This window comes from Phaenicophaeus curvirostris, chromosome 20, assembly GCF_032191515.1.
Source record: "Phaenicophaeus curvirostris isolate KB17595 chromosome 20, BPBGC_Pcur_1.0, whole genome shotgun sequence".
Classification (NCBI taxonomy): Eukaryota; Metazoa; Chordata; class Aves; order Cuculiformes; family Cuculidae; genus Phaenicophaeus; species Phaenicophaeus curvirostris.
The window spans coordinates 6,404,785-6,420,262 of record NC_091411.1 but is presented as its reverse complement, the minus strand read 5'-3'; the positions used below and the strand labels follow the sequence as shown (position 1 = coordinate 6,420,262).

At 44.0% G+C, this 15,478-nt stretch overlaps 1 protein-coding gene across 2 annotated transcripts in view; it reads right to left on the bottom strand.

Moving 5' to 3' along the window:
• The window catches only part of COL27A1 (collagen type XXVII alpha 1 chain), a 162,112-nt gene that overhangs the window by 121,697 nt on the left and 24,937 nt on the right, over nucleotides 1–15,478 (bottom strand). For both annotated transcript variants that reach the window (XM_069873701.1, XM_069873700.1), the window contains 3 exons: nucleotides 13,410–13,463; nucleotides 5,352–5,405; nucleotides 190–243 (listed from right to left, as the gene is read on the bottom strand). In XM_069873701.1, the coding sequence (XP_069729802.1) occupies nucleotides 190–243; nucleotides 5,352–5,405; nucleotides 13,410–13,463 (162 nt within the window). The remainder of the gene's footprint in view (nucleotides 1–189; nucleotides 244–5,351; nucleotides 5,406–13,409; nucleotides 13,464–15,478) is intronic.

Sequence of the window (15,478 nt, the reverse complement as noted above, 5' to 3'; positions counted from 1 at the left end):
ACTGTGGTCAATACCTTAGCTAACTCTCTTCAGTCCTGAATCCTGGGGACTAAGTCTTAATTTTCATTTCTAAGTCTACCTGAGCTGCTGTGATGCTCGGGGCTGAAGAACGGACTCCCACCGTGTGTATGCACACGGCTTAAAGTACAGGGTGGTCTTGATGCTCGTGCACTCTGGGCAACATCTTACCTTCTGTCCATTGCGAGCTTTGCCAGGTGACAATCCAGGATCACCTTTCTGACCCTGAAATGAAAAAAAAAAAATCATGATGTTATCCAACGACCCAGGAAGTGGTTCTGCTTCCACCAAGCCTCTGAATTAGAAAAACATTTTGTTTTATCTCCCTCTTGCCCCAACATCCCAAATGTATTAAAGTCCCTGGTTAGAGCTGTTTTGCTGGGGCTGGTTTTGGTGAGTTGCTGCTAAATCATGGAGTTTTAAATAGCATTTGACAGTATTAAATTGACTAAAGAAAGGATAACTGGAAGAAGACAATGTCAGGATTTTTGACACTTATTAAACTAGACAGCTGTGATCTCTTCCTTGTCTACACCTATCATCACAAAAATAATTACCAAGCCTATTGCTGTGCTTAAACCACCCTTCTTAACAACTTCAGAGATGCTGTTGCTTTTTTAACTGTGGGGAACAGATGAAACTGTAGAGAAAGTTACACTAATTAGACACTATCAACAGCCAGTGCAATTGTGAGGCTTCCAGGCTGGCAGAAGAAAGAGGCGCACTCTATCCTAAGTGGCAGTATTCTTTATTTCACTTTTTAACAACAGTGACAGGTGAAATTGTAATTTAAGACTATCTTCTGATGAACAAAGGCTGGAACTTCAGTAGCATTTGAACATCCAATTCCACTAGATTCCTTTGAAAGTCCCTGTTCAAATTCTTCAAAGGTGGAAAGGCAGTGTGGACCTAACAGGCTGAGAGATAGAGGTAGAAAAAACTAGAAGACGTTTGAAGTGTGCCAGATTATTTTGGCAGGGGAGAAATAGGGCTTAGCATACAAAGCAACTTAGGTCTGTACAACATCTCTCCTGGCACAGCTAGGACACAGGTATCCCTGTATCAGTCACTTGATCTTTAATGCCCCAGGGATCATGAACAAGTTGCAAACTCTGTGTGCCACATCAACAGCACAGGGTGCAAAACCAACCACCAGGCAAAGGACAGTTGTGAGGTTATTCAGTGGTTGTCAAGTAAAGTGCTTGGAGGAAAGGTGAGACCCTGCAAAGGTGTAACAGCATGCATTAACCGGCATTTCTCATTTGCAGCAGATAGGTCTAGTTATAGCTTGTTGAGCAGCTTCTCCATGCAGCTTCACTGTGATTACCTTTGACACATACTTCCCACCTTGCACAGAGTGTAAATCTCCCCTTCTCCTTCTCCTCCTCCACCATCCACCACAAGCTGCAAGGTTCAGGGAGTGAGACTACTTGGCTATGGACTGTAGGGAGCACTGCTGATTCAAGGCAGATGCATCCGTACAAATTCTGAATGAAGACTGCCTGGTTTCTGAAGAGTAAATGAAATCATGCAGATAATCTTGCTTTGCTTGCAGCTGTTATCAGGGCAATTTTCCCACTCTTTGAGCTTCAGAGCAGTCAGGGGGTGCTACAACTGCTTAGAACAGATTAGAGCAGTCCACAGGATCACAGGGTATTCATTTCTACTCTGCAAAATTCATTTATTGCAGCAGATAGACACCCATCAGCCCTCCCTAAATCTTGCCATGTGCTCAATACAACGACTTAGAGCTATGTAAAGGAATACAAGGCTCTCACATGTACCCTGGGAAGCTCCAGATCACATTAGCAAAGACTGTGTTTACATTATGGTTCTGCATTCAATGCTGCTGAGACCATCACACAAGCAGAGAACTCTGCCTCAAGCAGGACCGTGCTTCCCTAAGATTAATCAGCAAGGTGACATAAGGACCAGAGAGAAGAGATGCCTGGATACTGAAGGCTAAATTGTGGATTAGTTACCTAATTCTTCTCACACAGCATCCAAAAAATGGGAATTAGCCTAAGCCACAGCACCTTGCCCACAAGCTTCTCTCTTTCCCATCCCAACTGATTTAACACACTACTTCCTCTTGTTAAAGAAGAAATTGTTTTCTTCTGGTTTTTTTCCCTACCTGGGAAAAGTCTATGCAATTTAAACACCCCAGGTTTACAATCCCACTAAGAGCATTTTAAACATTGGTGAGTCAGACTGATGAACTATCTTGGAGCTAAAACCATTCACTAAAAGGAAAATTCAATTTTTCCTAGTACTATAAACAAGAGAGATTTATCCAGAGCTGCAATAAGCAAACCATACTAACATCTGATGCCAAAAGCCTCCAGATGAGAGATGAAAACCCAACTGTTGTAATGACTTTCAAAACAACATTCTGTCTGACAGCAGCTAACTCTCCTCCAGTCCTGAACTTTATTAGGGCATCCTCAGAGCTACATCTAGTCATTAGCAAAATCGCCCCTCCTGCCCCACTCAGCAGCTTACAGATCATGCAGCCAGCCACAGCCCCAGCCCAGAATATGTCTACAGCCATTTAAGAGGTTATCTACTATAATCAGTCATTGCTAACTAGATGCAATAGCAATTTTGCAAGTGCCAAGGACAACAAACACGGCGAAAAGTAGCAAGAAGCCCCCTTTAAGCAGCTGCACGTTATAAATTCCTGAGAAAAGCACCAAGGGCTAAATTCTCAGGTGGCACGAGCGGGTGTAATGCCACTGAAGTCAGTGGAACCATGCCCAAGCAGATCAGCAGGAATTTGGCTCAACAGCTACCTACAGCTCTGTGCAAAAGATCAGCTTCCTAAGCACAAGGAATTACAAGTGCTCAGCTCCAGTGACGAGAATAAGGAAAGACTGCCCAGATTCAGAAATGCAGCAGTCTGATAACACAGCTGCTCACCGATGCAGAACAACTGGACAAGAGGCTTGCACAACCCCATGTATCTCCACCAGCTGCGATAGCACATCACATCCCCTGTATGCAGCTGGTTGCCTGACCTTATGAGTGCTCTGTTAATTCAGTTGATAAAAATTATGATTCTGGGTTACTTCTGAAGTGACAATGACTTGGTGTTAGTAATTGTTTCCAAGCTGTATCTCTTTGGGAAACTTTAGTTTCCTTTCTTGGATTGCTTGTTTTTTCCATGGTATTAACTGATATCTAGGAAAGCCCTAGTCCAGCAGCCACTTCAGGGCTCTTGGAAAGAGAAGTTCTGGTTGGGGCTCTTCTGCCTTGTTGCCCAAGCTCAGCTTTCACAAGTCCATAATTTCCACATGGGCTGGGTCTACTAAGAAGATATCAAATGCCAGCTGTAGGCTTGCCATGGCTGCTTAAGGGTAGAGGCATTTAAAATAGAAGGGGTTGGAAGACCAACTATTGTGCAAAGCCCATCTTCTGGGATCTGGTGTAACACCAGAGGAATCATAGAATGATTTGAGTTGGAAGGGACCCACAAGGATCAACAAGTCCAACACGTGTCCCTGCATAGGACAACCCCAAAATTCATTAAGTCAAAAATGATACACACCTTCAAAAAGGTGCTTCACATACAAAGATGTTGCAACCACAGCTTAGTAGCCTCTCCCTGCTAGAGCTGAAGTTATGCTAAGGCCTGGGCTGAGTTACAGCTCTCACATCCCATTGTAAGCTCACTACTTCTTCTGATTAAACATCATGTAAAACAGCCTAATCCTGCAAATGATGGCTGGACAAAATTAAAATACATTGCACAGACTGATGACAATGTATCTCAGCTATAGAGCATTGCAGTTATCCATCCGCTGAGGGCTGCCCTGCTGCCAGATTGCACCTCAACATGGAGGGAAAAAAGCTTATGTGAAGCTTTTATTTCTAGTAGGAGACCAGCAGAGTACAGCTTTAGAGCTAAATGATGATTTTTGACAAGGCATTAGGCTAAAAGTGGGTTTCTTAAAAAAAATCCTATAGCATAGAAACATAGTTTGACTCTGCAGATTGGATCGAGCTGATACTGCAGGACTGGAAGTTAGATAAAAGAACGTTGATTTGACTTATAAAACTCAACAAGTTTGATCTGGAAGTCATTGATGGAGAACAAATGCAGAACGCTAAGATGCAGAACTTTTACAGCCTCACTTTTCAGGCCATATAACTATACTTTAGAATTTAAACCAGCTGCTGTTCACCAGCATGTCTCCAGAGCCTAATTTTTAATCACATAGAGGCAGCATGCCAAGTTTCCAGAATCTCTTTCCCAGAGCATCAATAGTGCTTATAACATCTCTGCCTACTGATGAGATCATGAAAAGAAAGGACTCTTGCTTTTACCTTTCTCTACATTTGGCTGAGACATCCTACAGCTTCCTTGGCAGTGAAAACCTCTACTAAGCATTACCTTTCAAAACTCAACTATTCTTTAGTCCTGGATAAGTGTTAGAAAATATAAATCTGTTTCTGTGTAAACAATGACACCAAAACAATCCAAACCAACTTCCCAGGAACTTCCCAGTCTTTAGGTAACACGTGGCCTCACACACACGAACAAGCTGGGAATTAAAACATCTTTCTGAAGGGTTTTGTAGCACACTGGATTAGCTCCCACCTGGAGCTGCATCTGTGCTGAAGTCCCATGGAAAGAGAGGAGGATCAGCTGTGGTGAGGTGACTTCTACCTTGCTCGAGCTCCTGCCTGGCTGCAGCACCCCGTAGGAAAACATGTATGGGAGAAAAGGACAAAACATAGAGCTCCTGGCATTGCAGGAAGAGGTCTGAGAGGCCTCATGGGAGAGATGAGGACATCTAGAAGGAAGCAATGGCATCAGTTTGGACTGATGGAGGTCAGGGCTCCCAGAAACTCTGGAGAGGGAGGCGAGATGATGGCTTTTCAGGAGAAGGAAGAAGGTGGGTGCTGCCAGGCCCCGAGCCACTGCCTGGACCCAGAGCTGGAGTAGTAGACTGCAAAATCCAGAGAAGGGAAATAAGAAAGGAAAGAAATCCAGACCTGGTGAGGTTCTGGAGTGGGAAGATCCTACTGCTCTTGTCTCAACATCGCAGTTTGCTCCCTGGCACAAGCAGAACTTAAGCAGGATTCTAATTAGGCAGCCTGTGAAATTAGGGAGAACCAAGAACCGAGGTGCTCAGCAGGGTCTCTCAGAAGCACAGGAAAAGGTTTTGGCTGTGCTGCTGGAGGGCTTGTGTGTGAGCAGAGGGGAGGGGAGATATGGCTTCAGCCACTCGTCGCTCTGTATGGAACAGAACGGAAAGGTCTGTACTTCCCCCACTGGGACGCCTGCTGAAACAGGAAGGCAAAAGCTCCTCTCAGCAATCCATACTTACTTTTGGTCCTGGAGGGCCAGGTAAGCCAGGGTTTCCGTGTGGACCCGGGGGACCCTAAAAAACACAACAAACACAAAACAGAGTCAAAAGGAGTCAGTAGGCATCTGCCCCGGGAGCAGCAGAAATTTGCAGGCTGTGCTGTGGGCAAACCCAGCAGGGAGGTGGCTTAAACGGGACCCTCGTTAGCGCCTGAGTGGTGAAACTGGGCTGTTGGTTTCCACTGACCTTTATGGAAGGGGATGTGTGTCTGTCACCACAAGATGTATGTGACAATGAGAGAATTTGCGTACACAAAATATCCCATAACCAGGAACAGAAAGTGCCTTGGGGTCAGGGGAGTCAAAACTCTGCAGAGTCCCCATCAGAAAGAGGCGCAGGAGCAGAATTGAGGGTGGGTTGTTAATTATTTTAGTGCAAATGGAAAAGAACAGAAGTAATTACTAAAGGGAAATTGTTCAGCTATTTGGAATGAACTCATTTCCCCTACATGGCAATCAGATTTTTGCCTTAGGAGGTTAGAGAGAGAATGAATGGACAAACAGTAAAACGGAGGGACCAGGGGCAAGCCCCTGTTTAAACCATTTAAATCTGTATTGCTGCATATGTCTCACAAGCCAATGACTCTGTCAGAGCATTTACATCAGATCACTTACAACAGTATCTCCTTATACATCATATTTTAAACCACCCTGCATATTTTCCGAAGACTATTTAAGGAGTTATCTGGAATAAGCAATGAAGAATAGTTTATCCCAGGATTGTATACAGCACAGAAGATCTGTTAACCTTTCAGGCAGAATAACAGCTCTAAGTCCTCTTGAACACGTTCCTGGGAGATGAAACAACCTGAAGATTCAATTCTAAGGGCTCCTGTTCTGCCAAGACTGTGTGTGAGCTTTACACCACTGTGAGGAACACATTAATGTACCCTCTAGTTAGGAGGAGTACAGGCTGGAGGATAAAAAGCCACTCAAGACACCTTTCCCAGTAAGCCCTAGTATTTCCGATGAGCTCTTCAGCTTATGTGGAGCCAAAATCTTCAGGGTCTGATTTCCAAGGAAAATCACTGCAGTAAAAGGTGAGACTGCTATCCAAGTTCAGTGCCCTTGCACACTTTCAGGAGAGCATCAGTATGCTGATGTCTATTTGGTATTATTTTTCATGCACTGCAATAGAAAATAATTGCTTTTTGAATTTAGTTATTGCATCCCATGGTCCAGATGGTTGTTGAGTGCTCAGTGCTATTTCACAGCACATGCTACTCTGCTGTAAAGAGGCCATTCCATTAAAAGGCCAAGGTTGAACTTCACCTAATAGCATTTTTTACTCAAATATATTTAACATCCCATTCTTAATTTTTTTCCAAATTTCCAGCCTGCAATTCTCTGTTTGTTTAGCCTACCTGTGAATTTCCAGTGAAACAACTTTAATTAAAATTGAGGTGTTTGAGTACTAACTCGTCATTTGAAAACCCATATAGCTGCTGTATGAAGAGTAACTGAGCACTGAGTAGTCTTACATAAATTCATCTTCACACAAATCTATGGCATCATCTGTTCACCTCATTGGGTGGGACACTAAAACAGAGACTGAACGTGCTGCCTAAGGCAATTCAACAAGCCTATGGTAGCAAAAGGGCTTCAACCCAAGTCTTCCAATACTGAAATATGTATGAAAATTAATATTAAGTGACAGAAGAAATCAGAACAGTAAAGTCTCTATAAAAGATGAGTTCCTAAAAAGCTCCTACACGTAAGCAATAATCTAGGTAGCTTTGAACAGGGTTCATAAATTCAGACTGCTGCTAGATTTGAGAAGGGAATTCAGCTGTTATTCAACTTTGGAGTCAGGCAACTTGGCTCAAAGCCCATTTCAGTGCAGTTAGTTGAAACCCGTGCTCCACCATAGCCTGGGGCAGGCTTAAAACCGTGTCAGACTGGAGGGAACAGCAAGGTTTAGTGTGACTCCTAGCTGAAAATGATAGTTTCCAGGAGGAAACTTGGAACAGCTCAGCTGCCAGTCAGAAGCTCCTGGATAAGAGACTAATCACACCTCCAGCAAAATCTGGCGCGGGCTCTTTCAGCACTAAACCAAAACACAGCAACACAACCATAAAAAGCTTAACTAAAAGGAGGGAAGAAGGGAGAAGGGATCTAGTCCCAGTATCCAGTGATGAAACACATGATGATGAAAAACACAGGCTCTTATCATAAGATGGAGTTTTTACCATTCAATTCAATGAGACCCATAGCGTTTAATCCAGGCAAAGGAAGGTCACAGACCCATCCTGTTCCCAGAGACCAAAGTGATCTTATCCTAGCGAGAACCAGCCACATCCTGCTGATTAAGTGACAGTGGGAAGTCCGGTCTGGCACACAAGGAATTGCTGTTACCAAGTCTGGGGCTCGCGCTAGACATTTTAAACTGTGGATAGAAAAGGGCGTAGTCTGGCAGAAGTCCTAAAAAATGGTAGAAAATAACTGATCTTGATGTGTTCCAACATGGCTAGTCCTGAATCTGTGATTACACCCACATTCTTGGCAGAGGAGGAAGATGCAGAGTGGTACAGTTAGATGGGCTGAGTAACAACAGGTACAGGACTGCATATGCCTCAGGAGCTGTTAGCAATACAAAATCTGAACAGGCAGATCTTACAAATTAATCCATGCACCAATCTGCAAACCCCAATAACAGTCATCGTGCCCTCAAGCTAACCACCCCTTGTTCTATAAAACCTGTTCCAGAGTTCATTCCTCTTCTGCTGCACCCAGAAGTCACTCATCTCCAACTATTGCTCCCAGAAATAGCCCTCTTTCTAGGGGGAAACAATTCAAGAGGCAATTGCTTTGTAGTTCTATAGTTAATCGTTATATTTTACTTATGCTATAGTGGATTTAATTCAGTTTCCCACTCATACCTATGAATGGGGATTCTCCTAAATATGTCAATCGATACATTAATTTTGCACATAGGATGGGACAATACTGAGACCATTGGATAAAAGAAACCCAAAACATGTTTTCCTAATTGCAAGCATGCCTGTCTACCTACCCATCTTAGCTCCCTTATAATTGCTGAAACAATCCAATATAGTGGCAAGCAAAATATCATCTGAAAACTTCTAAGACTTGCACGAGAATTTCCATGGAAAGTTTTACCGTGGGGCAGCAGTATCCTAAGGCTCAGCAGCAGGGAGGCCAGAACAATCCCCAAATGTGTTCTCCAAATGAGAAGGGGTTTCCCAAAGGTGACGGGTTTGTAATCTCTCTGGAATGTCTTTTACGTGAATGATGCTACTTGAGAACTACACTGTGCCATCCAGTTCATCTCGGTGACGTGCCTGGAGATGGGACCCTGCTCACAGAAGCACTTCTATGTGTTACTGGTTTGCAGCCCACAAAAATTAACAAAAGTCCAACTGTGCACAGCTCCTCCCAGCCCTCCAGCATTCACAAGGGGGAAAAAAAATCCTCCAAACTCCTGCTAACTGCTAGAAAGCTTCAGTCAGAGGAATGACCACTCATTCAAAACTCATTATGTCTTGGGGTTTCACTGTGCAAAGCAACTTCTTCTGCTCTTGACCTACAGATCCCACTTTGACCTCTGGCTTGCTGAAAGATGAGCTAAATGTTTAAAATGAAGCCAAACAAACTGTTTCTTTAAACATTTCTTTTCAGAAACTGGAAAATCTTCCTAATGGAATGAGGATACAGGGGAACCTCTACAGCTGACTATGTTCTTGCTTGTTTTAGGAGGGAAGCCCCGCATTTTGAAGGAAAGGGAGATTTTTTGCAACCACAGACCAAATCTAACAGGGTCACGTTACAGTGGGACCTTGCAGTCTTTCAAAGTTCACAGAAGGATGGCAAGAGCATCTAAAAGCATCAGGAAGTGATTGTATCAGAGAGGTTAAATAAAACAGGAGCAATTGCAGCATGCCAGGATTTTTATTCCCAATTCTGTCCCTGACCTGTTGTGTGGACCTAGAGAAAACACTCCCCTTGCACCTGAGTTTGCTCACCTTTTAAAGAGGGAGATCAGCTCCCAGTGGGAGCTGGCTTCCTAAATTATTTAAGTGTTTTGGAATGTTTGACCACAGCTCTTTTCTTGCTGTCCTGGGAGTGAAGCCAACAACTGGACTCCTGTCTGCCACGCATTGACTTGCTGTCTTCTTCACATAGAAGGGGACAGATAACTAGGGTTTGCATAGCACTTGCCTGGAAGGCAGCATTTAAGACCAAGTACCACGGTTCACAGTATTTTTCTGCAGACTTAATTAAACTGTCCTCACTCCACCAGCCAGTCACAATTTGTGATCAACACAGATGTGCTGGCAAAAGCCCCTCATGTAGCCAGAATGGGAGTGGAGCTAATTGAGTCCTGGGTGAGACAGAAGTAAGCTATGATGGTGCCGAAGTTATTGCTCCACCAGGAGCCCTTTGTTGACAGTTACTTGTAGAGCTTGTTAGCACAGCTCTGCTAGCAAAACCAGCTTCGCTCAGTGCCTCCCCACTAAACTTTTGTGTTTGAAGAAATACAAAGGTCATTGGCAGGGTTGGAGTACTGCCCTGTGTGGGTTGCTGTGCATGCACCCGAGTGCCATTGCTCATGCACAACCATGGAAAAACTGTCCTCACTGCATGCCCAGCAAAATGCTTTCACATCTCAGAAACCCAAGGAGACCCTTCATTACTAAAACTGCCATTCCCTTAGGTCTTACACAGTCACCTGCCAAGACACATAGTATATTCATTTGAGGAGAAGCAATGTGGACAGATCTCTTGCTTATGTCTTAATGAAGACATAAAAGCTGAAAACCATCTTAGCTGGAATCAGAGGAAGAGAAAACCTTTTTGTAAAGTGCATGTGACTAATGCAGCAGTATCTGTACAGGTTTGCAGCTGAATCATAGAATCATAGAATAACCAGGTTGGAAGAGACCCACCAGATCATCGAGTCCAACCATTCTTATCAAACACAAGCTGAGAAAGTGTTATTTTCCATCATTTCCAGTCGTCAACACCACAACACTTAATTTTTTTTCCCCTTGGAGTCCCTTATGCAACAGTGAGAAGAAGAAACATCCAGCTTTTATTTGTTTTATCTCTCTGCCTTCATAGTTGCAGAGAGTAGAGCACAGTAGAATCATAGAATAACCAGGGTGGAAAAGACCCATCGGATCATCGAGTCAAACCATTCCTATCAAACAGTAGTCTGAATGTGTCCCAGTGGGTCCTTGATGCTGACTGATAGGGTGCAAAATTAATTCCATGCTCCTAAAACAGATATTGGCTTTTAAAAATCAAGAAATCGTCGTTTTCAAGAAGACTGCCACTAACCACTTTGCTACACTACCCTGGGTGGCACTTAAATGCCAAGAGGTGTCCTGAGCACAGACTCTGTCGTGCTTTTACAAAGACTGGCATTTGTTACCGCAAACCAGGTGGCGTTGCTGACATGGTAGAGCAGCATTCAGACTGTATTGGCAAGTCTAGCGATACTTATCTGCGGGAAACAAGGAGACAGAATCATGGGATCAGCCAGCTTTACTCAGAAACCACCACTGACTGCAATCTCACCCTCAAAACAAAAGCAAATCAGAGCTTTCATTTACTCCTATCAACACAGAGATGTGAAAGGGAAATAAACCAGAGACAATATGGGATTCAAAGGAGTGGAAATACTGTGCTACATCAGCAAGAGAAACACTTTGTGGGCTTCACAGCGACAGAAGGTCATGAGTCAAATTCTGTGACTAGATTTTCAAATAAGCCAAGTAATTGTATAAACATTAATAATGCAGAAATTATGCAAGCTACAACAAGGGCAATTGTCTCAAGCTTTAGGTCATAAGCTGCATTGGTGACAATAGAAAGGTCCATCCTTTCCCCTGGCACTGAGCACTACGAAGTTGCGCAAAATATCCGCCTCCCCTCAGGAGCTCCAGTCTTGGACTGGAGCCTCCCAGGACACCTCATGGGTTACCATGGGCTAAGCTGGTGTAGAAACTGTGTGGCCGCTTTGTTTGAGGATCAGGGTAGACAGAGGTAGAACGTACTCCCTGACACATTTATTTTTTAAGTGGTTCATACACAACAAACCCAAAAGATTCCCCTTCACCTGTCTTAGTTTCTAGCAGCTCTGCTTCTTTGTGCTGAAATCCTTAAACCCCAAAGAGCCACAAGAAAAATTACTAGAAACACACTGCGAAGTCCAAACAACTTATGCACAGAGCAGTTCTGTCTCCAGTGCTCCAGGTCAGACATTTCCAGTGTGACCCATTTGCCCCCTCCCAAAATTAGCACAGCCTCTTTGCAGAGGTCTGAGCCAAGGCAGGCTCAGCTGCATTGAGCACTTCCTAACTGGGAACTCTTTCCTGGGCCAATTCTCAGCACCTCTGGCAGGAACTGAACACAGAAATCTTTCTGTTGCTGATTGTCTTTCAGGGAATCATCTTAAATATAGGATGGAACATGCTACAGCTGTGGAATAACACAGAAAGTTAAGAGACAACTTCCACAATGGTTTTTTTTTTTTCTTTAGAAAAACTCAAGCTTATGTAGGTAGGGGAATTCAGGTGTAGAAGAGAAATTTGGTCATTCCACAGCAGGAAGGCGATGCACTGGGATCTGCAGACAGATAGTCTAGTCTGCCCACCACATGGCTGCAAGAAGTAACACCAAACACCTCTTGTGAGTAATGAGCTGGGGTAAGAACAAACTTTCCTGAGAACTTGCTAAGAACTGCAAGCTCTGGGCATGATGTGGGTGCTGCTCAGGAGATTTGTAATTGGAAGACATCAGAGCTGTATGAAGTCGTGCTGACGTTTCCCTAAAGAACATATCTAATGTGGAACAGATTGTCCTGTCTATAAAACACATGAGCTTGGTGCTATCTAAAGCCTTACACTTACAGTGGAAATCAGTGTTCGGTTCTGTCTATACCCATCCCCAGGATACAGAGGGTCCTGCAGACCTTTTGGGCTTTACTATTGTGTAAAGGAGCTGCATTTGTCTTCACTGGTTACTGCAAGATCTCACAGGTCTGTAACAAGTGTCCTCAGGGAATGCACAGCCTTCCAGCTCTTAGCCTTTTGGTTGTTCTTTAAAGACATTACATGGAATTGAGTTTTAGCCAAGTATGTGTGAGGAAATCTCCCTCTGCTGCCAGGTCAGGATGCTGCCTGGACCACGGATGCAAACATTCCCTTCTTCCAGCCTCAGACACTTGCATCTTTTGATTCCCAACCCACATCTGCTCAGTGCTTAGGAAATGGGCTCCATGACCATACCTTATGGGACAGCACCTTGTTACCACGAAAACAGTGCCAACAGTTAAGTGCATCCAGGTCAGGCACGTTGCCCAGCTTTGGGAGATTATTCCTGCAGCTAGGCCAACACAAAAAGCTTTCCTCCCAGCTAGCTGCAGCACTCAGCATCAGATGTTTCCTCAGCATAGCACTCAGTGTTCAAAGATCTGCATCAGAATTTAATGTAGGGAGAAAGAAATTCAGGAATTTGCAATGGACCTTGTAGAACAGCTCAGACACTTTGCTTTAGACCCTGAAAAGTAGTCAGAGAGCAGCTCAGTCTGGGGAACAAAAAGCTCAGCCTGCATACTGTCATTGGTCCTAGATCATCATTGCACTAATGAAGGCACAGTGACAGTGAAGGACCTCAAAGGAAGCAATTTTGGAAGCTGGGGAGAGTGAGAGATGGAACAAAGACCACTCAAAGCTAACATCCAGCACTGGGTTTGCAAGAAGGAATGGACACTAGAAACAAAATGAGACAGACAGAGCTCATTCTTGACAGCCATTTAGAAATATTCATCCCAAGCCTTTACTGATGCTAAACTTTAGCTCAGGGAGGCTGCAAATCACCAGTGTGATCTTCTGAAAACCTTTAACAGGAACACATGGAAAGGAAGACAGACAGACCTCAGCCATGGGGCTTGAAGCAATCATTACTCAGCCATAGGAACATACAACAACAGCCCTTGGAACAGCAGGACAGGCAGATACAAGTACAAATGGAGAGAAATTATTAAAGCACTTACTCGGGAACCTCTCTTGCCAGGGGGTCCTGGTAAGCCAGGCAGACCTGGTGGACCCTAGAAAAATAAAAACAAGTGTTAATGACGGTTCTAGAGCAGAATGGTGCTCCTGCCAGTATTTCAAGGACATCCATAACGCAATCATTTGGAGAAGACCTGGGGAGAAGGGCCAGTTGGGACACCACAGCCAAAATTTCCCTTAAATTTATGCTACTACCGTAAGGGATAAAAGCCATGCACAATAACATCTGCAGAAGCATATACTTCCATAGAGTAGAGACAGAGGGTTCACATCTTTCTGTTGTGGAGCACATTCCCATGATCACAGCTGTGTTTCACGCTTCCAGTTTTCTGGACCTGCGCTGTGATATAGGGGTAACACAACTGTCTCTCAGCTCTGGAGCTTCCTGCTACATGCGAGCGTGCAACAGAAGTAACGTGTTAGCACCTTGGCAAGGGAGAAATGCTGTGTTGTAATATATACCAGCTGAGGATGTACAGCTCTTGGTATTGCAGGTTCCTGTATGAGTTGCAACATAATGGCATCCCAGTGCTTCATATTTTAAAGCAGCATGTTATAAAATGTGATAAAATTGGTGTCAATGTTGGAAATTCTTAAATACAGCTCTGTGATATAGGTGAGGTCAACTCATACATGTCAGAGTTGTGGGGGTTCTTGGAAGAGGGCAAGAACAATGTGGAGATACCAGATGCCCAGCTGTGCACTGATGTAAAACAGGTTAGGGAAAAATACTTAACCAATGAGGTTTGAACTTCTTTGAATTTATCCTTTTTTTTTTTCCAATGGAGTGGAGAATTCAGATTTCTGGAAAGCCATTTGCAACTCCTAATAACTCCTCAAAACTTCTTTTTCCTCAAGCCAAACATGTCTAACAAGAATAACTGTTAATTAAAGTGTCTCCCAGAGGATTTATATTCTAGCAGCTTGCTACAAAAGATGAGTTTTCATTGCGTTCAGGGGAGAAAGAGATGCAGAGCAGCAGACTGGAGGATGTTTGGAAGGCAGCCTAAGCTGTCCAACTGTGTGGCAGTCAGGAGAGCAGGTCCCAGGAGACCTTCCACGGGGAAGATGGGTGCGTTGCGTGGAGCTGGGCCAGCATGAGCCCCATGGCTGCACCCTGGCCCCATCTTGACCTTGGTCCCTCCCCACTGGGTCATCTCTACAGGACCTCACATGCACTATCACCCCAAGTGGAACCGGCTGCAAGGCTGATCCTGTTGCTGCTGAAGGGCTGCCAGGCAGAACTACTCGGGCTCTATAATGTGAAGAGCAACAAGTTCATGATCTCCAGTGCAGTTTTGAGGGGTCATCAAGTGCATGATGAACAGAAATAAACCCTGGAGAATCCCTACCCTAAATTTCATGCACAGGATAAGATTTTGAACCAGAGAGGTAACACATGAACATTTGCTTAATATTACCCACCCTCCTATATATAAGCAACTAGCTAATTTGTATAAAAGCAATCTCTCAAAAAACACATTCAGCCAAACTTGGTACAGCAGAAGAAAATCAGAGGAGTAGTAAGCAAAGCCCAGGGCAGGTCTCTCTGTGCTACTAATTTGTCAGGATGTCAAATGAATCATAACTTTTTTTTTCCCCCTGCAGTTAGCTCTATGTGTAGTAAAGATAATCTGAAAAGGATCGTTTTAAAAGTGCAAGAGCCTACACAGGATAGAGTAGTCTAATGCCCCACGCTGAGACACACAGGGATGGTCTTCTACCATCATATCACTCCCTTCTACTCTACCCAACACTGCTGCCTGTCCTGGAGATTTCCAGACTCTATAGCCTGGGATGCTTCTTGTGACCCCTTCACAAGATGCTTATTGCTGGCTAACACAGTATTACTGGTCCTTGTATTAACAACCCTCATTGATACAGCTGACCCCCATTTTAGCAATACACACAGCATTTTAACCTGCCATTGTGCCAGCTCAGGGCCCCGTGCATAATGCAATTATACAGCTGTGCAAATAGACACATGATTGTAGGGTTTTTTAAGCCTTGTGTACAATTATGCTCCAGAATCCAACCTTTTATTAAAAAA